A 23,026-nucleotide genomic window follows, 5' to 3' on the forward strand; every position below is an offset into this window, starting at 1 on the left:
AATGGATCATTGAACACTTGATTTAAATCTAATATAATGTGCTCGACACTGTTTCCTAAGCATCAGCTTCCGATGAGATTGTTGAAATTTAATCTTTTTGGTGATTTAGAATAAAACTCTTCCATATTTACATCCATTTAATGGATAAACACCCTATCACTATCTAGAAAACCAACATTTTCTTCTCTAAAATTTCATAAGAGGGGACTTTATAAACACTCCATCATGTATCTTAATTGGAAACATAAAAAATCACCCCATGTGAATATACTTTTTATATACATGTATTTTTATCAACTAAATATAACCAAAATCACCCCATGTGAATATACTTTTTATATACATGTATTTTTATCAACTAAATATAACCAATGCCATCGTTCATACATAATGGTCTAAAACGAAGAGAAAAACATTGTTTACTTCATCATGCTACATAAAACGAAAAGTCTTATTCCACATTACTAAGATCTATGTATGTTACATTGTACAAGTCACAAAAGCGTAAAAATAGTGGCGATCGTAAAGACACTAATCCAGCCACAAAAACATACCCATCCTTTGGTACAGCCGCTTTTACACCTGTACTTAACGACCTTTCATCTATATTTTACACACAATATTTAAATTTGAACCCAAATAGAAAAAAAAAAATTAACAAATTCAAAGAACAAAAGAACATGTTAAATAGCCCATTTAAGGTCCAATCTTTAAGAAGAGAAATCGAGATACGGATACATCTCCGCCATTCTTTTGGCAGTCACATCTCGCATCACCGAAACCCACTTCACCGCCGCTCGAATCTTGCACCACCGTCCCCTCGGCGTCGGCGACCCATTCCGGCCGACGATTTGGTTAAACGGAGAATCACGCGGTTCATTTCCTGGCCATAATGAAGCCCCAAATTGAAAATCATAGTCACCGGCCGCCTGACCGGAGAGCGTACTTGGCCCGGAGCTACATCCTTCACCATAAGGTCCGTTGCTAAATTCGCCGCTAAATTCTCTTAGTATAAAGTTGTTCCTTACATTCGGAGAAAACAATTGCATCGAAGAATGAACTTCCGATTGATTGTTGTTCTCGAATTCATAAGGTAAAGTCAGCTGCATTTGCGGGAGATCTGTAAAACTGGATGTTAGGATCGCCGGTCCAAAAACCGAAACATCCTCAATCGGTAACATCCGATCCAAACTCTTATGAAATTGCTGCTTTAATGATTCCACTAGAGACTGCATCGAACGGATAATTCTGTTTCAGTTTTGTTTCTATAAGAAAGTTTCCGGGAGGAATTAGAAATTTAGAATACAAACCATTTGAATTCCGGCGAGTTTTTCGAGGGGGAGATAGTTTTGGCCGTCGAAGGTTGCTCCGACCACCGTGAAAACGGAATTGAACAAAAGTCCGATCCCATCTACCTCATACATATAAAGCTTATCGTCTAGAACACAAGCTTTAGCATGCTTGATAATCGTTTCCCATGTCTTGTTACATGATCCACCAAGTATCTGTATAATCGGATCCAGATAATTTAGCGAATTGCATCGATAATAAACCTCTCATGAAATTAATTATCAACATTCTCTTACCTTGCGTAACGAGGATTCATTAGCAACATACATTTGTAAAAAATCCTTCACTGTTCGTATTCTATTCACCCCTAATCGCTTATGAAAAGCTCCATCTTTTGCTATTTTCTCCAATCTCCATACATCATCACTCAAACATGGAGGATGGTGTTTCTTGTATGCTGAATCAATAAAAAAAAAGCTATTAGCTATAAAGTCTTAATCGATTAAGATCATGAAAAGACAATAAACTTACATTCTCCACGATGATCTTTCACTACAAAAGCATCACTTCTCGCTTCTCTGATTCTAACTCCGGAATTAGCTACTGCACCTATCCGGAATGTCCGATTCCTTCTCCAACTGGAATTATCAGTGAAATAAACTTCACCAAGATCCCCAATTCCATCTTTCAAAACCACCACCAAATCTCCGGCGACTAGCGGCCGTTTTCCATCTCTTGCTTGTATAATTTTGGCCTCAAAATCCTTTTGAGACCAATCTTCTTCTTCATCGTAACAAAAATCGCCATCAAGTGGAACGATTTGGATCTTTAATGAAGAATAAGGTCCAGATGTTACAATTTTATTGGAATCGGTGTCAAATAGGACTAATCTGACAGGAGAATTATCCTCCGATTCCACCCTGCTACCCGTGAACAACATTTGAGGCAACTTCGTTTGGAAACGAAGTTGCAGCGATGATGACTCACATCGTTCAAACGCGTTAAATGGTGATCTGTCATAAAGATCAAAAATGACAGAATCAGAATCAGACTTTAATAACATAACTTTAAAGATAATAACATGAACTAGCTATTGATTGACGATAGGTGTTCGTTGTTTCTGATTTTTTAGTGGGTCCCATGTTTTTTTTTTTTTTTAATTTAAATTTATTGTACTATTCGATAACATAATTTTAAAGATATTATATAACCTTGGTGATGAACAACAAAAGCTGTGACATGCACGTTGCACCTCTTCTCGGACCTGTTAAACCCCAAGAACACAATCAAGAACATATAAGATTCAAAATCCTATAAAAGTTACAAAATGGGTTCTCGAAAAGGTGAAATTATGATTAATCGAATGAATAAGAGAGAAAAAAAAAAGTGGTATTTACCCATCCTCGAATGAATGGTTCCAATGATGATGCAAATTCTTGTGATGAAATTCCTTGCATTACATTTCTAACAAAACTATAAAGAAAACAAAATTCGATGTCAAAAAATATATATAATTAGAAATACATGATTTGATTTATAATAAGTTGAAAATAGAATAAAAGAATTGATCACAAACTTTGAGGAGGCGAATCTTTGTTTGGCTTGATGATTAGCTTCATAATCATCCTCTTCCCGTTGGCCAGAAGGTCGTTTTAGTACCATCAAACACACAATAGATAATTGAATAATTACAGTTTATGATGTAGAGATCAGATCCAAACAGCAAAACTAACAACCTATTTAAAGAAAATGTGAGAGGCAACTTCTTTGAAGCTTCCAAGTCAACTAAAAATTATATAAAATAATCAAGAACAGTACAAGGACTACGTGGACCACAGTGTGTGTGAAGGCGTAGGTGTGGGTGTGGGTGTGGGTTTCTTGTATAATTAATTAATATGCTTTTTGGGTATCATATTAGTCCAAAGTGCATTAGATACACCAACAGAATCTTTTTCTAGAAATATATATATTTATTTCATGTTTTTTTCCAAGAAGATTGCTTGGGGCTTACTTCTTTTGCCAATAATAAATGAATAAATTCTCTATCGAAGACAAGTATGAAGTACCCCACAAATATTAAAACATAACCGCGTATATTTGGGAAAGTAACGTCTTTTTTCTAAACAATCTTTTCATGTTGTCTGCCTGATAAAGACTAAAGATTGCATGGTTTGTAACATAGATCAGTAAAAATGTTTTAGTTGTTTTAGCTAATAAATGCAAAAAAACAATAGCAATTTATTTTCATTAATTTGTTTATTATAGCATTTGTATTCATTTCTTTCGATTGTAGTGCTTTAAAAAGTTTATCTAGTTATAAAGATGAGATATTGATTAAAATAACCACTATAAATGAGGTAATTAACAAAAAAAGAACAAAAAAAAACCACATTTATCTCGATTTTTAAAAATAATCAACTTGTTTGAAAAAGGATATTCCAGAGGAATAATATTTGTTCCAGAGTTGGTGAGATTTGGCGTAAAGGTACTCCGAAATCTAACATGTTTGAAATTAGATTTGTCATGTTCCAGATTGTTTTGGGCTATTCATGTGTTGACATAAAACTATTTTAGACCGGTCCTGAACAACTCATTCGAGACTTATTTAGGTGTTGTTTGTTATTTCTGAGCCAAAATATATGCAATATGCGGACCACATCTGTAGACTCTGCAACAGAAGAGATGAACTAAACGTTTGCAGTCTGAAAAAAGAAGACGGTTTATTTTTTTAACATTTGCGGACTATTAAAATAAGCTAAAATCTAAATAAACTGATTATTCTAACTACAAAGTGATTTTTTTAATATTTTTATGATTTTATTATAAATAATTAACAAATCTAGATTAGCTTTTATGTATTATTGTATAAAAGGTGAAAATAAAAATGATACAAATTAACGTATATATTTGATAAAAACCAACAATTTTTGTCGTAAAGTTATATCTAAACATTGTAATTATGAATCAAAGAATTTGATACATAAATGATGGAAATAAACTTCGATTTTTCAATTAAATCAATTAAAATCATACCATAAATATTTTTCTAAGAAATTGACGATACTGTATTACATAATGTTTTATAAAATTTGGCACAAAAAATATAAAAATATATTGTGATTTTTTTTTCATATTTATATAAACAACTTCAATGACCATTATCGTAATAAATTTTTATTTATAAATTTGTCAAAAATATCATGTTTGTGTCGCCAAACTTTTTTTTAAGTATTGTAACTTTTTTTTTCATATTGTTTATCACTAATAAAGTTGGAATAAATATAAATTCAAAAAAAACAAAAAAAATAAAGATATATTTGTTTTTTTAGACTAGAAGATGTTAAAAGAGTCTGATCTATATCTGCACCAAAAGAGAGCGCATAGACATTTTTAGGTATGTAGTCTTCAAAAAGACAAACAGTCTGCAAAGGCTAAGACCATCTCCAACCCACTCCCATTTTTTCCCCAAAAAATGGAATAAAAAATGGGGTAAATAGTGTTTCATTTCCAACCCTATTTCATTTTTTACTCCATTTTTAACCCCCAAAAGTATATTCCAAGTATATTATATTATTTCAACTTAGATAAATTGCCGAACACAACCCTCTACTAATTTAGTTTTAACAAATAAAAATAAATTTTATATTTTTGATTAATTAATATAATTTATTATATTTCATAATATTATAAATATTAAACATTATATTTAAATTAAATCTAATAGATAAAAATAAAATATAAATGTATAAATATATAAAATTAGGGACTAAACCCGACAACTGAAACTTCATCCCCATATTTGGAGATATGAATAGTATCACCCCATAGGGTGATACTATTCATATCTCCAAATATGGGGGGAAATGGGGTAGGGTTGGAGAAGAATGAGAGAGAAAATGGAGGAAAAAATGGCATTTGGAGGTGGGTTGGAGATGCTCTAATGTCTGCGCGCGTGGTCTACGCTATGCAAACAGAAGAGACTAAGAAGATCTGCGGACAAAAAACAAACACCACCTTAATGTTGATTTTATTTTCATTAGCAACACCATCCCTTCTCAAGAAAATTTTGGCAACCTTATTTGGAATATGTTTGGATACATCGCCTGTTCATCAAAATCGCAACACATAATGGTCTTATATTGTATTTTACTTCATTATTGGTATGTTTTTTGGAGTTTTATCAATATGAGCCTGAACAAAACATCCTACACATTGTTTTGGAATAGTTCGTCGTATTTTGGACGTGTTCGTTGTAATCTAGACCATAAGACGTGTTCCGGATTGATGTGTGTGTGCCCACAAGACAATTTTTCTGAGTACCATACTCAGAATTAGCATATATTTGTGGTTTCTTTTTGTTTTAAAGCAGACTAGAAATACTTAAAGAGCGATCTAGAAAGATCGTCGGTTAACAAGAAGGAAACCAAAGAAGTCCTCATGTCAAAAGTTGTTTTTTTTTTAAATATTCCATGTATATTTAGACTTGGTTTTGAGTGCCTTACCTAATACCTGTACCAAAGGTGCACATTAAGCAATCCAAACATCTCTTGAAAAATACATCTGGTATCCGGTATTTTGGCTACATGTAACCAAATATATGCAGATCAACACACATGTATTGCATTTGGTTACAATTTAGGTTTTAGTTTTAGACAATGTTAATGTATTTATTGTATTTCGTTATAGTGTAGAGTTGATGTATGGGTATTGTAATTTATTTGGTTATATGTAAATGATAGGAAAATGACATAAAAGCCCTTAAGTTTTCATAAAAATATCGGTTTTACCCTTTAACGTGTTTTATGTCCAGTAAAACTCGAAGTTTTGTTTGATTTGTTCATTTTTACCCTTGTAGTCGGTTTCCAGGTAACCTACCGGTTACCTAATGCCAGTAAAGCCCTTAAATTTTCAAAAATGTTTGGATTTACCCTTACGTTTTTCGAAAATATTCGGATTTACCCTTACCTTGATTGTTATTTTGATTATTATTATTATTATTATAATAACAATCAATGCAAGGGTAAATCCGAACATTTTTGAAAAACTTAAAGGTAAATCCGAACATTTTTGAAAATTCAAGGGCTTTACTGGCATTAGGTAACCGGTGGGTTACTTGGAAACCGGCTACAAGGGTAAAAATAAACAAATCAAACAAAACTTCTGGCTTTACTAGACATAAAACACATCCAAGGGTAAAACCGATATTTTTGTGAAAACTTAAGGGCTGTTATGTCATTTTACTTAAATGAAGATATTTCCTTATTTATTTTTGTTGTTATATGTTTTTCCAAAATGATTATTATGTGTTGTTTTTGTTTCTTTTGCATACAATGTATTTGCTTATATATTATTATAATGCATTTTGTTAATTCATTATCCAAATGATAAATAGATAATACTATTGGAAACTAAGCTTGGATTTACCACAATAATAAAACAATAGTTATCTTACTCTCGAACGATCAAGTCTAGAATCACGTACTAGCATCGCGTATTCTTGAATGACGTGTTATAGAATAAGTGGTTCCAAAATGGTTTGTTACCAAAATCTAACAAATCTGGAATGCTTTGTTTTTTACTAAAAAAAAGTTTGAAATCTAATGAATGATCAATAGATAATACTATTGGAAACTAACAAATGATAAAGATAAAATCTAACAAATGATCAATAGATAATACTATTGGAAACTAAGCTCGGATTTACTACAATCATAAAATAATAGTTATCTTACTCTCGAACGATCAACTCTAGAATCACGTACTAGCATCGCGTATTCTGGAATGACGTGTTATAGAATAGGTGGTTCCAAAATGGTTTGGTACCAAAATCTAACAAATTTGGAATACTTTGTTTTTTACTAAAAAAAAAGTTTGAAATCTAATGAATAATTTCAGACTTATCATTACGAAGTCCAAAATCTTTCAAAAACAAGTCCAAAATGACAAAATGTGAGTTGTAGGTTTTGTCTTCTTATAAGTCTTTGTTGCATGTTAGTGATTTTGTTGAAAGTGGCATCACTTCATATTTTAGATACAAGTCCAGAATAAGTATTTACGACAAAATGGTTATTTTTGCAAAACATAAAAAAATTGGCTATTTTCGTGAAACACCTCATTTATTAAGTGCTTAGTTTAATCAAAAACATATTGTGTGGTTTGTAAGATATAACACTAAAAACGTTTTAGTATCTTTAGCAATGAGAAAATGACTTAGGAGGGTAACTACCTTTTATCCGTGTTCACATATTGGTAACTTCTTTTTTGTACATAATAAAGCAACTAACTTGTTTTAACTGTTTAAATTACACCAATATTACCGGCTAATACCTGTTTTAACCGGTAACTCAAAGGAAAAATGACTTAGGAGGGTAACTACCTCTTATCCGTGTTCACATGTTGGCAACTTCTTATTTTTGTACATAAGAAAGCAACTAACTTGTTTTAACTGTGTAACATCCCAAAAATCATGACCAAAAATTTCGTTTTTAATTTAATACTAAAACCATAATTGTCAAACCATTAATTTAATACTCCGACATCGGGCCCCGCCCGGCTTCAGGCCCTGCCTAGCATCGAGCCTCGCTCGGTATACAGGTCTATCTCTCTTAGGCCCCGCCTGTCTCCGGGCCCCGCTCACTAAACACATACAATCAATAAAGAAACATACTCTACTATATCCCTGTCCTAAGAAACATACTCTGCTAATAATGAGATACGGAACATCGTCCGTACTCAGCTAATGATGAGATATGGGACCTCACCCACACTCACCTCCTTACCAGGCACATACAAGTATCACAAAGACAACAAGTATAATCTAACATGCAAACATTCCTCGGGCACCCGCCCGACATCGGACCTTGGTCTAGAATAACATACTAGCATACAATGTCTGGGGCTAACCCCCAGATATTCCTACTCATATACTACATGGGTTGACATTGTGGCCTTAGACCCATTCACACAGTGAGGAGACTCACCTTGCACTGCTGAAGCCCTGGTTGGAACTAGTTGAGTACGGACGATGTTTCGTATCTCATTATTAGCAGAGTATGTTTCTTAGGACAGGGATACGGTAGAGTATGTTTCTTTATATGTTACCATGTTATATGATTGCATGTGTTTAGTGGGTGAGGCCTAAGAGAGACAGATCTGTATACCGAGCGGGGTTCGATGCCAGACGGGGCCTGATGCCGGGCGGGGCCCGATGCCGGAGTATTAAATTAATGGTTTGACAATTATGGTTTTAGTATTAAATTAAAAACAAAATTTTTGTTCATGATTTTTGGATATTACACTGTTAAAACAAGTTAGTTGCTTTCTTATGTACAAAAAATAAGAAGTTGTCAATATGTGAACACGGATAAGAGGTAGTTACCCTCCTAAGTCATTTTCCCTTTGAGTTACCGGTTAAAACAGGTATTAACCGGTAATATTGGTGTAATTTAAACAGTTAAAACAAGTTAGTTGCTTTATTATGTACAAAAATTAAAAAAAAAAGTTGTCAATATATGAACACGAATAAGAGGTAGTTACCTTCCTAAGTCATTTTCCCCTTTAGCAATTTATTTTCATTTATTTGTTTATTATATGGTATTAGATTTATTTATTTCTATTGTAGCACCCTTATATAAAATGTGTGTCGATCATCCAAATATAAAACAATTCATTATTATTATTCTATAAATTTATAAAATACAATTCTATAATATGGTTGGTTTTTCGAAACAAAAAATTCTGAAAAAAATGATTGCAACAGAAAATGGAAATAAAATGGTACGAAGAACCTTGCTATGTGTTTGCGTTTAGACTTTTAGACAAAAGAAAAGTTGTTTTCTTCACAAAATTGCAATCAAGTTTCATTCTAAAACATGTGATATTTTAATTGTGTTTAGGGAAGTGTTTGATAGCAAGTGTTTGAGAGCTTCTAACTTTTCAGATTTTAACAAAAAAAATTCAATTTAACTGAAAAGTATTGTTTGGGAGTAGTTAAATTTTTAGTTTAAAAAAAACTCCAAATTCAAAAAGTACTTCATGTAGCATTTAAAAACTATTTTTTAAAAAATTAATTTCCAAAATTGCCTTTATAATATATTTATATATTTATTTTTTTTATACAATTGTCAATTTATGTAATTATATAGATTTCAAAAAATTTTGAATACTTTTGTCAAAAATTCATAAAAGAAATGAAAGATACATGCTACCGGTTTTAAACTTTTAGTTTCTATGACAACCCGAAATTCATTTCTTGTACAATCATTCAATTCAGTTAAAGTCAGATTTGTTTCTGCTAACTTTTAGCACTGCTTAGAGTCTGTTTGAGCATTTTAAGCCTAGTAACCACCATAAGGAATGATAACAAGTGTATTCTAGAGTTCAGTACACTGCATATAGCCGGAAAACTCCAAGGATTGGAGTTTACGACCGTAAACTAGAGTTTACGGCCGTAAACTCTTGGTTGGCCGAGAACTCCCCCTATATATATATATATATATATATATATATATATATATATATATATATATATATATATATATATATATATGATACTTAGCCATTTTCCAACACTTTTACCATTTCCAAGCCAAGAAATCAGGTTTTGCTCTCAACTATCATTAAGAATCTTCACTTTTCTTCCAAAAATGTAAGTTTTTTTATCCCTTGTCTAGTTGATACATCTTCTTATCTAGCATTACCCCCTTGATTCAATCCACTAACTTCATCTTTTGGGGTTAGATCTTCAAGAACACATTTGTGTTTTGGTCCAAAATCGCCCTTTTAAGCTTCTATATCGTAAGTATTACTTCCCTATACTCGATATCTAGTTGAATCACATGCTAAACACCCTGAAATCGTCCATTCACAAGAACAAGAGGTGTTTACGGCCAAGAGCATCTCCTTTGGCTGTAAACCCTAGTTTGAGGTGTATATGAGCCTTAAACTCTTCCTAAGGCTTGGACTTGAGGCTAGAACCCTTCCTTGTGGTTTGTAAGACCTTAAAACACCCCCATTGACACTTTTAATCATGAGTTTATGGCTGTAATCTCATTGGCCGTAAACTCATTGGCCGTAAACACATGTGGTCGTGAACACTTGGCCGTAAACTCCAAGTGTGGCCGTAAACTCACCTTATACGCAATCCTTTATGATTTTTACCTTCCCATTCAAGTGTACCCTAGTCCCTAAGGTGTTTCCCTTACCTGATTAGTTGGATAAACACTAATTTTATACATATATGTGTCATTATATACTAAATAGGATCCGTGTGTGTGTGCTCAAGACTTCACCTGACACTTAGCATCCTATACCACTCTTTCATCTGAACCACTTATCACAGGTGAGTTCATACCCCTTAATCTACCTTTTAAATAATTTTAAATGCTTTTATGAGGGGAATACAAGTTGAATCATTATAGTTATTATATCAATCGTATGTGATTAATAACTAGAGCAAACATATAGATTTCTTATACTTTCAAAATGTGTTATCAATCTTTATCAAATTCTTTTCAAACTAAAACTATTTATTCAAACTCTTTTACATATATATTGTCAACAATCATGTCTATATAGATATAGTTATATAAGTAAGGTTGAAAAGACTTAGGACTGATAACTCACTTTATTTCCTGTTCCTTGTTTGGTTGTGGACTTAGAGTATTCGGTTGTTTGTCTGAGTTTCGTTTGAACCTTAGTTATATATCATGTATATGTATATAGATATAAAAGCTTTTATTTCAGTTCAATACACAAGCAGTCATTCAAACAACATTACTAGTAAACTATAATAGGTATAGTTTAAGAGGTTACTACTCACTATTACTGGTACAATGAAACATACCAGATTCAGTTCATTTATGAATCAGTACAAACTTACTAATATGAGAGACATAAAGAACATATTATGACGAGAGACTAAGAGAGCATACACTATACTATACAAGAGAACATATTATACGCTAGTACATAGAGAATATTCAATACACTATAATATACTCTACAAACACTAGAATACGATAACTAGAATGTGAAATACTACTTCATGATACGACAATACATTGTTGTATCACATTGTATCCAGAGTCTCCTGGAGGGAGAGCGGGCATCGTGTGTATAGTTCTATACGGGACAGACACTCCCATACCCCGATTGCTAGCTGCAGTCCCAGCCGGTAAGCCCAAGGGGTGACAAAATGTCACCTCACTATTTTATGACACCGAAAGGGTTGTCAGGTATTCAACCGTCAATCAGCATGGTTACAAACTAATTCACATCTAAACCTTTAATTAACCAAATAGGAATTAAAGCCAATAAGACTGTCCAAGGAGTATGGTACATTTAATACGACCTTGAGTCTTCATTTTTATCATTTCACAGTCAGTAGTTTCACTGATGAGATAGAACACTTTTTTTTTTTCCTAATAGATGATAGCAATAAGTGGGAGAAAACATATTTTTACACAGTAACAAAGTACTACCATATTTGCCCTACTATTACAAGTACATATGTAAACATTACATTTTTATACAAAAACAAACATGTAAAACAGTCGAGCCTCGGGTAGAAGGCTACATTATTTATAAGCAGGAAATATAGGATTTTTCGGGAAAAATTTACAAACTTTTCAAGGTTTCAAATACAAACATTTCGAGGTTTTTAACTACTAAGTGACACTAAATACTTATGAACTCACCAACATTTTATGTTGATCCTCTCTTTCAAAATAACTTGTATTCTTAGGGAACCAGTAAGACAGGTACACCCATGCAGCTTTTGAAGGACGGAGTGGATCCAAGACTCGTCTTTTGATTGTACATTTTGGTGTCATTTAAACCTTACAAAAGAACACACATGTATTTAACTATTCTATTAATGCAATGGATTTTGTTGCTTGTTTTTACTATTATGCATTGTTATGATACTGCACATGACGTCCTCCACCCCCGAATTTTTCCGCCAATTCGGTTTGGGGGTGTGACAGTTTTGAGCTAAAAACTGAGCTAAAAACTAAATATGTAAAAACATACATTTAGTTTAGAAGGTGGACAAGTGGTCGTATAAATTTGGTAAAAAAATTGTTGAGTAAATTAATAAAAAAAAAACAAATATTGAAACGCCATTATCGATGAGAGTCGAATCGTACACAATATTTTTTATTTGTACACAACTTGTGCTTAAAAATATTATATTGTACAACTCTATAAACATAATTTATTGTGTACTGAGAAAAAATATTGTTTATCAATCACTTATCATTATCTCAAAAATTCATACAAGAAATGAAAGATACATGCTACTGGCTTTAAACTTTTAGCTTCGAGCTAAAAACTAATTTTGTCAAAACATACATTTAGTTTAGAAGGTGGACAAGTGGTCGTATAAATTTGGTAAAAAAAATTATTGAATAAATTAATAAAGTACAAATATTGAAACACTATTATCGATAAGAGCTAAATCGTACACAATATTTTATATTTGTACGCAACAACTTGTGCTTAAAAATATTGTATTCTACAACTCTATAAACATAAATTGTTGTGTATGGAGAAAAAATGTTGTGTATGCATCACTTATCATTATCTATATACTAAATAGCAAAGTCAGTGGACTTTGCTAGTTAGTATCTTTGGATCTTAAATTTTATTGTTTGTCGACCCAAGTTCTACTACTTTGTAAAATGACATTTTCCACAATTCAATTTTGTAAAATGTGACTTTGATCTTCTCAGTTTTGAACTTTATAAAATATCATAGAAAAATTAAATATTCTCCTACCTTTTGTTTTTATTTTTCTTCCTACCTATTTAAGATGATGACGTAGAAATTTAACATCTCAATCAAATTTAAATTAAATTTAATGACACTTGTCACCATCTAAAATAAGTAGGAGGATAGTAGGAACAAAAAGTAGGAGACTATTTAATTTCTCAATATCATATTGATCTCGTCGACTTTCAAAATTTTCGTGTTTACCTTAATTTTGTAAATGTCATGTTGACTACATCGTCTTTGAGCTTTCTAAAATGTCAATTTGATCACTCGTCTTGCTAAACTTTCGTGTTTACCCCCGGTAATATTTATAATATGATACTCCTTAATAATTTTCGTTCGTTAACTTTAAATATATATTTTCCTACATGCTTATATTTATATATGTGGCATAAATTGGAAGTAATCAACGTTTCAACGTAAATTTAGAACTTTCGTTCACTAATTTTTTTTTAAGTTGCTTTTATTATCTAGGTGTCGCTATAAAATCGAGTTTGCCTCCTTTTTTTGTGTTAATCTTTATATACGCTTTCTATGTAAGAGTTGGGTCACATATAAATACGTTTTTGATTATTTGAACTTTCATTTGTTAACTTAAAAGGATAATCCTACTTTATTTTTATATATGTGTCATATATAATAAGTTTTTTTTTCATTATTTTTGCTTGGATGGATTTGCCCATGACTTTTATGGATTTGCCTCCTAACTTTGTATTCAATATTTTTGTTTGAGATGACTTTGGCTCCTGTTTACCAACTTCATGCCTCCTAAGTTTCTATGTGACATGTACCAACTTACATTTTAATACTTATCAAATCCATTATTGTCGCCACAACACTCCATAGTTGATATCCTAGTTACACAATAAAGGGAAAATTTCATATATACCCTTATTAAACGTCTAAATATCGTATTTGTCCGACCTAAACTTTAAATATCATATTTGCCATTCTTAACGTTTTAAAATATCGGATTTGTCCAAATCTTATTTTTAAATAGTTTTTATTGTTTAATAATCATTTTTTACAACATAAAATCAATAAAATTGAAAAAAAATAACTAAATTGACAATAATACCCTTACCTTCTAAATTCATGAATCCCTTTACCTGCTTCGATGGCAGATTGAGTCGCCTTTTTTTGTCTTCTCACCTCTTCCCTGTTGCAATCGGCTATGATTATCACTTGAATTTGGGATTTACAACATCATGAAACTTTTGATTATTTCACTAATTTATTTATTTAATCTTTATATTTTGCAAGGTTACAAATAATTGTTGGTTGGATTTGGGTTTCAGTGCATCAATAAGAAGGTGCATTTAAAACTTTTACAATGATTTAAAAAGCTTTACAAGTGAAATCTACTCTAATAAATGAAGGTTTTTTTTACCACATGTCGTCTTCTTCTTCATTTGGACACATGACATTTTCTAAAATTTTTAAATTTTTTATTTTTCATTTGTCATTTTATTGTATTTTTCATTTTATTAAATTAAAATTCCACATTTAATATGTAAGGTAATATATATGTAAGGTATTTATTAGAAAGGGTTTATATATGTAATGTATTCAATATATTAAAGCCTCATTAATTTTAATAATTCAAAAAAATTCTCATTTTTCTTATAAGTTCAAACTTTTCAAATTGTTAAATTTTTTTTTTTTTTAAATAAACTCATGTAATACATGGGTCACACACCTAGTATGATATGAAATTAGAAGATGAATCAACCAATATAGGAATTTTGAATTGTCTTCTGTTGAATTCCAGAATTTTGTCTGATTTTGGTTATACTTATTTAGTCAACTGTATATGAGTCTAGAAGTCATGACCTCATGAGAATTCTTGATTACAAGAACATTTTGGAACCCAAAAAAAAAGTTGATTTATAGCAATATACTTTGTAAGTACATTGCTAAAAAGGTAAAATGGTTTGTTAAAATGATAACTTGATCATTAACTTAACAAGGAAAACAATGACTCTCCTAATTTTCTCAATCAATTCATTCTTTTTTGCATTAAGTTAAACATAGATACACAAATTGATTGCATAAAAAGGGGTATATTGCATAATTCATAATAAAAATCATGAATTCACTTCTATTGATCATAATACAAAGTTACTGCATGGCAGCAGGTAAAGGGATTCATGAAATATGTGATATAGAAGATAAGGGTAGTATTGTCCATTTAATTATTTTTTTCAATTTTAATGATTTCAATAAGGATATATACGAAATTAATATTTTCTGCATAAATTAGGAAAAAGAATGGATGGGTTTAAGGTTTTGAACTTTAGGTGTTGGATTGGAACACCCAAATTATAACGATAGCAATCATAGCATGCTCCAATGGCTACTTTATTCAAACCATGAAACAGTCATGAACTTTTTAACATATTATAACTATGATAATTCTCAAAATTGACCTAATTCTAATTCGTCTCATCCAAGGGTAAAATCAAAATCACTCGATTGGCAGTCGCTACAAGTTATTCAAAGCATTTATTAAAATAATACGGCCGAGTCAGATTGAAGTAAGTGTGTGTAAGAGAAACGCGTACCCGCTGACCACATATTGATGTTGATTTGGGGAAGACGACGAAGGTTGGCGGAAGTTACAGAGAGACGCGTGATGAGAATCATTTTTATAATCAGGTAAATAAATCAAAATTATTTGGATTCAGCATACCTTGATCTTAAATTCTGAAAAGTCGTCGATTTAGCCGATACAACGAGTATATTTGTGGTAAAACAAGACCTAATCTGGCGACAAAGATGAGATTTAGGTTTAAATTGTCATTATCAATGTCGGTACTCTCGCTTTCATGCGAATTTTCCAAGAAAACTAACAGAACATCTTCCCTCTTGGTCAAAATGGACTGTGGATCTGTTTCGAGAAATGTCCCTATAGTCCAGATGGCCTCTTTTAACATGTTGATTTAGGCTCAAGTTTCATTTATTTATTTTTTATTTTATCATCGGATTGTATTTTAATGAATCACAACATATATTATTTAAAAGTTGATGAATAATTATGTTTTTTCTCATTATTTCTTTCTAAAACTATCTTTTCTAATAAATTAAAATAATTTTGCCACATATCACTTTTTTATTAATTTGGACACATGTCATTTTTCATTTTTAGGTATTTTTGTCATTTTTTTTTATCTTTTTTTAATTAACACATCATATTTACAGCTCAATTAATAATTGTCTTAATTGAAAATAGCCAATAAATTATAATATTAGTACTCATATATATTTAATATGTTTCTTTTTAAATTTCAAATTTAAATAAATTTTTGTTTAAACTTTCATATTTAATTTTTTTTTATTAAACTCGTATAAAATACGGGTCTCACACCTAGTATCTAACAAAGCGTTTAAATAAAGACTATCTCATCTAAAGAAGATAATGGGTGGATTTTGTAACATTTTGGTTTCAACTTTTAAACTTTTATTAGTCTCACTAGGTTATAATAGGTGAAAAGCACAGGTAAAAGATTTCTTTAAATTGTGCTAAATTAATAAGATTTAAATTTTTTTTCACACTTTTATATTGATTATTTAAAATTAATATATATTTTTACTAAACAATTGTATTTTTTTCTTAATTTTTATCATTTATTTTGCAAATATACAAACTATAAAATTTAATTCATGTTGTAAATATTTGATCTTTAATTGTATAAATGTTTATTTAAATTATTTATGCCAAATATTATGAAGATATGACCAACATTTCTTATGTCGAAATTAATGATAAAGTTATTATTTTTTTAGAGTGAAATATCAAATTATAATAACTAAAAAAAACATTGGCAATTAATCATAAAAATAAATTTTTTAAACTTATTTTTTTTTCAAATAAAACTACATTGTTAAAATGATTTTTTTTCAAAAAAAATTGTAACAAATACCATACCTATATTTATAAAGAGATCTAATTTTAAATATATATATATATATATATATATATATATATATATATAATAACTTCATTGAGTTATAATTTGTTTTTATCAAACTAACGTTTTTCTCATATGTTAAAATTATAAGATGTAATTAGACATTGTTGATCAAAACTAACTGGTTACAAATAAGATATAACTAATTGACAAAAATAATTGGTCTTTTTGGTATGGCTAGAAAGTTTTTTTTGCTATTTTGGTGTTGTTTTAAAATTTGAAGAAGCCATAAATGTTTAACTCTATAATACATGTTGGATTCCCTTGTCAATCTTTATTTAGTGTCAAAGCCTACAAATAAATTATCAATGATATAATAAAATCATTTATGAACATCAAAAGTTTTAACAAAAAGTTGATAATAATTTTACCCCATGTATCGCTTTACAAACATAACAACATTTTTAAAGGGATTCCCAAAATGTATTATAGAGTGATTGATAAGCTTAGAGCCAAACTCTCTTGTTCCTCAAATTAGGTTAAATCCCTTCTATCACGATGACTTTGAAAAACTCTAGAGCCATCCTCCTATGTTGATAATCATTCAAACCCTTAAATGGTAGTAGTAAACAAGTCAATATGTACTTCAAAACCAAATCTCAAGATCAAGACGGAGAAACCCAAATCGACCAAATTCAAATGACAACAACCTAATTGAAAATGAACCCATATGTTACACGGTTGCAAACAAAAAAAACATATAAAATAATAAAATCATAATATTTAAATAGTAAAGAGTAAAAGTGTGACATCCCCAATTTCACAGCCAGAAAAGACCGATTTGTTTATGCTTTGTTTTTAAAATCAGAGTAATCTTTTAAAGAAAATGGTTGCAGAATTTGTTCCCAAAAAAAGATATGATAGTAGCTTATCAAAACATTTCTCAAAGAGAATGTGTTTTCATTTAATAATAAAACATTGGGATGTCGTGTTCCGATACAGACATATAAGCATAAACAGAACTTACATTTAATTACACTAATGATTTATATCTCCTTTAAATCTCTCTGTGAAATATGTCTTCGTATCGATACATGTGATACAAAGAAAACTGAGTGGGTCAGGCTTGGGAATCTGGTGAGCATATAGGGTTTTCATCCCACAATGTTATATCATATATTTATAAATATAGAACATTCAAACTTGTACATTTTCACCATATAAAGGCAACTCTTATCCCACACCATCGATCCTCACAACGACACAATCTAAACTCTCGTATCTAAAATTTTCCTCTTTACTTGATCCTTACTCACGGATCTAAAACTAACCTTTTCACCCGATCCATACTCACGGATCTAAAATTAACCTTTTCCCCTGATCCATACTCACGGATCTAAAACTACCTTTTCACCTGATCCATACTCACGGATCTAAAACTACCAGATCCATACTCACGAATCTAAAACTAACCTCCTGATCTAATCCATACTCCCGGATCAATAATTGTACCCATTCCATACTCCCGGAATAGGGACAATTAACTATACCCTAATCCTGATCTGATCCATACTCCCATATCTATAACTGTGCCCAATCCGTACTCCCAGACTAGGGACAATTAACTTAGTCTTAATCCATACCCCCGGATTAATAACAAGTTTTATCTTTTTACCTGATCCATACTCCCGGATCTAAAACTAACCTCTTGGTCTAATCCATACTCACGGATCTAAAACTAGTCTCTTGATCTGATTCCTACTCACAGATCTAAACTAATCTCTTGATCTGATCCATACTCATGGATCTCATCTACCCATGTCCTACCCAACATATTTGTAGTTACAAAATACATATACAGTTTAACTCATTAAAACCTATATAGTTCATGTATTCCACCAACATCTCAAATAAACAACAATATATAAACACATAGCACGTATTTCATAGCAAATACTTAATATTTATGTGTTAGAAGAAAGTGACCACACACTCACTTGATCAGAAGATGATCGGACAGCACTACGGCTTGCAATGGTAGTATTCTTCGGTGAAACCGGGATCACTTCACACATCGGGTTTCTCGCGGGCAGAGCTTCGACTCGGAAACTCTTTTCTTCTCGGGATCTTCGGGCTTCGGGACTTGCTTCGGGTCTCGGGGTGATACCGGGGCTTCAGGGGGGTAAAATTGCACGTAAAACGATGTAATATAGGAGAGAGATGAAAGAATGAGCAACCAAACTCGACTGGCCCTTCAAATCTATTTATATGGCAAAATCTGCCCATGCCACGTCGTGGCACCTTTTTCCACGTCGTGGGCTTGGTCGTCACTGCATGCGCATCTCAAGTTGCATCTGGGGACTCCTGGAGGTGTCAGAAGACTTGCCACGTCGTGGTATCTGACAGTTTTGGGGTTTCACACCCCGAACTTCAGAAATTCATAACTTTCGCATACGAACTCCATTTTCGACGTTCTTTATATCGACGCGTAGGTGAGATTATGCTCTAAAACTCTCGTTGAGACTCCATTGGCTAATGTATGTATATCTCACCGATGGATTTAAAAAACCTCGCGGATCACTAAGGCCGACTTTCGTCCCTGCTCGATAGGTGGATCTTGCAGTCAAGCTCCCTTCTGAGCGAGGGATTTCTATTTTGTAGACTATGGTTAATGGATATCTTTAGATCATGATTCTTTGCCAATAAATCAGAATTACCGTCGAAACGACATCTTTATTGGTTTTATTGGTTCTACTTCCTATTTTTTATGAAGAGAATGAATCTTTTTATCGAAGTTTGACTTTATTTTTAATATATTATAAATATATTACTTATATATTATCTTTAGTAGGCCGGGACAGGAAAACTCTGTTCGAAATTCATAACTCCTTCATCTGAACTCCGTTTTCGTCTGTCTTTTTATCGTTGGACTACTATCGAAGACATCTTCGACTCTCGTTTAGATCACTAAGGATAGATATATATCTACCTTAAATTCACTATTTACGTCGCGCTGGGTCGTGTCGGTACTGTCGCGAAACTTCGACAGGTCATAACTTCTTCGTTATAACTCGGATTTTGGCATTCTTTATATGCACGGAAACCTTGTGACATATACTACGACTTGGTTAAGATTAATCCTTCTAAATAATCTTCCATCAAAAAGTCATTTTTGATGCTTATCGTCTCTAAATTGACTAGCCCGGATCTACGGGCGTTACAAAAAGTGAAATAAAAAAATAGGCAAAGCCTTATATCTTATATATAAGCCATGTAATCTATTTTCTTTTAAAACAAAAGATGTGGACAATATCTTTTGCTAACCTGCATTGCTTAACATTGTTTAGAGGTAAATCAAATCCATTGCCTAAATTGTTAGAAAAAGTAGTTGTAGGTATTTTGTATTTAACAAAAACAATTATTAGTATATAATACATATTTTTTATTTTGGTTTACCTCCACTTGGATTTTTTTTTCTAGCAAATTAAAAGAGAAACATATTAACACTACATTTAAAGTCATGAATTTTTATAGAAGAATATTAACCGCCAACTCCCACCCAATTTATGCTGGTGATGTAAAAAATTTCGCATGTAAATAAGCAAATATCATTGTTTAGGGTGAAAAAGCAAGAAAGAGGATTTACTGCTGCATGTGAAATAAAAAATTATAAATCTTATATTTTACCAAAATGGTTGGTGCAGGATATATATATATATATATATATATATATATATATATATATATATATATATATATATATATATATATCACCTCCATCTCTAATCTACACATTTTCAAAGCAATGTCATATAGGCTTCTAAGTATAGTATATATTCAAAGCTGAAAGAGCATACCGTTGTAGCTTAGATTCCAAAAATGGTAGATTTATTGAACCATGAAACTGAATGGATATAAAGATACTTAATCCATACTTAAAATATGGTTACTGATAACACTGAAACATAAGACACAACTAATTTAAAGGAAATGAAAAAGAATAAATTAAACTTTTGGTAAAAAATATAGCAAGATTTATACAATAATATTACATTGCACAGTAAATTGTCAATAATGGCTTAGAGATGATGATCAAAGCAACCACTCACGACAATTTGACAATGCTCCCGCATCAGCTTTATTTAAGTTTTGACCACCATCCATCCTAGTAACTCAATTTATGAGCCAGTTCATTTGTCTCTGCACCTGAACCTCAATTGTATATGAGTAGACCCCCTTTCCGATGACCTGTCCAATGTTTAATGAAATTCTTTGGATTAATGTCGTATTGTGTATATTTAAGATTTAAATGTTACGAAAATCCAATTAATAATTGTCAATATGTATAGATTTAGATTTGGTAGATTTTAGAATTAACAGACAGCCGGATTTGGGAAGATCCATTTCACGGAGGGGTGGGTCACTCCGCAGAAGGACATCTGCGGATTGATGTATTGCCTCCGTGGAATGAACCAAAAAGCGAAAAATATGTCTCCGCGGAGGTGTAGGTCACTCCGCAGAGGGGTCTCCGCGGAATGACCTGAAATTGCTTTTTCCCCATTTTTTCTGCCATTTTATATCAACTATTTATTATATAAAAAGTACATTGTTATTTATTTCATAAACCGAATTAGAAAAGAAATTTTGAAACCTTGTTTTTTATTTTCAATTACTAATGTTTTATATGAAATTAAATGTATATGTTTTGTAGCACGATGATCTCAATCAAAAAACAGATTTGACTTTAAAAGGCGTGGTGGGTACGATCATTAAAGACTATTTTCCGTGTCTAACATAATCACAACGAGTATTATTTGAAGCTTCACCGTTTGGAAGATTCTTAGGAATGCATGTCCCCCATGGTGACCCCTTAATTGCGCATTTGATGATGTTGCATGAAGTAAGGTCTCAACAAGTGTTTAAAATTGGGAGGTTTCTTTTTTAGATTCAGGGGATGCAATTGGATTTTGGTGAAACTGAATATAGAAAAATTTAGAGTATTCAAGCAGGCCAATCCTGAATCCAAAAAAGTACACAAGTATACTGTTGCCGGTTTTAGGCTTCCGTTTAATGTTAGTTTCTAATGCATTTAAATAGTTATCATACTTTCATTTTTTTACAATAATAACATTGTACTTCGGTTTGTACTCTATAATGTCGTTGTACTTTCATTTTTATAATATTATAGCATGATACTTACCTTTTTTTCCATAGATATGGATTTTGGAGACATTCCCAGAGGCAACCCAATATTATATATGCACGCGGACAGAATTGCCACAGATGAGGTACTGTTGAAGTAAAAGTAAAAGTAAAACACCGTTATCTTGGGTTCAATGTCATCGAATAATCAACGTGTTTGTAGTATGTTTTTTATATTAAGGATTATATATAATTACAAATTCCAATGCTTTTTCATGTTAAACTAACAATCTGATTTTTTTTCATCCTAACAACCAACCTATTTCTGTCATGGCAAATCGACGGAGCTCATGTTGTCGTTTTATATTCGCTACGTCAATTGGACTCTTAACGATGAAGAGTCTCCCCCACGGCAACATAGTCCACCTATTGTCGCCTCCTCAAAGAAAGAAGTACAATTCGGAAACATCTTCGACTGCATCTGCCACAAATGCTTCTTCCTCGCAACAACCTGAAGTAGAAAGAACTTATATGCCAAGCGACACATCAACAAAGACGATAAAGAAGAAGAAAACGAGCACAAAGGCATTAGTGAAGCATCTACTAGGCGTTGTGGCTGACTTAACTTCTAAAGTAGACAGTGTATAACAGAAAAAAGATGAACCAGATACAACGTTTAGAGAGGAGGATGACATGGTAAATGAAGAGGAGGAAGAAACGTAGTACCATGGTACACAATTAGACTATGATGATATATCTACTCATGGTTTAGAGGGGGGAGTTGGGTGTACACCTACGCATGTTGAGCAGTCACCGAATGTGGGTGGACATCACAAAAAAACAGTGACTCCTAATGTTAGGTCGCAACGAAAGAGGGGTGTTGCATGGTATCAGCGGACGTCGTTCACAGT

The 23,026-nt window shown here is 31.8% G+C and overlaps 1 protein-coding gene and 2 long non-coding RNA genes across 4 annotated transcripts; 1 reads left to right on the top strand and 2 right to left on the bottom strand.

The window, feature by feature from the left end:
* Positions 1-433: 433 nt before the first annotated feature.
* LOC111921233 (calmodulin-binding protein 60 B) lies at positions 434-3,001 on the bottom strand. The gene is made up of 7 exons (XM_023916811.3): positions 2,867-3,001; positions 2,688-2,763; positions 2,502-2,554; positions 1,822-2,303; positions 1,587-1,747; positions 1,311-1,505; positions 434-1,229 (listed from the first exon to the last, which is right to left on the bottom strand). Exons 1-7 carry the CDS (start codon positions 2,950-2,952, stop codon positions 711-713), a joined length of 1,572 nt encoding a protein of 523 aa, XP_023772579.1. The 5' UTR covers positions 2,953-3,001; the 3' UTR covers positions 434-710.
* On the top strand, positions 836-1,571 carry LOC122195115 (uncharacterized). Its single transcript, XR_006185108.2, has 2 exons — positions 836-976; positions 1,094-1,571. It is a non-coding gene; the product is annotated as an uncharacterized LOC122195115 (long non-coding RNA).
* An 8,832-nt stretch (positions 3,002-11,833) lies between the features above and the next one.
* On the bottom strand, positions 11,834-16,013 carry LOC111921244 (uncharacterized). 2 transcript variants are annotated; one of them, XR_002860118.3, is made up of 3 exons: positions 15,627-16,007; positions 14,147-14,221; positions 11,834-12,128 (listed from the first exon to the last, which is right to left on the bottom strand). It is a non-coding gene; the product is annotated as an uncharacterized LOC111921244 (long non-coding RNA). The 2 variants fall into 2 exon arrangements; XR_006185109.2 differs by having other exon boundaries at positions 11,834-14,221; positions 15,627-16,013.
* Positions 16,014-23,026: the final 7,013 nt, after the last annotated feature.

This window comes from Lactuca sativa, chromosome 7, assembly GCF_002870075.4.
Source record: "Lactuca sativa cultivar Salinas chromosome 7, Lsat_Salinas_v11, whole genome shotgun sequence".
In the NCBI taxonomy this organism is placed as follows: domain Eukaryota; kingdom Viridiplantae; phylum Streptophyta; class Magnoliopsida; order Asterales; family Asteraceae; genus Lactuca; species Lactuca sativa.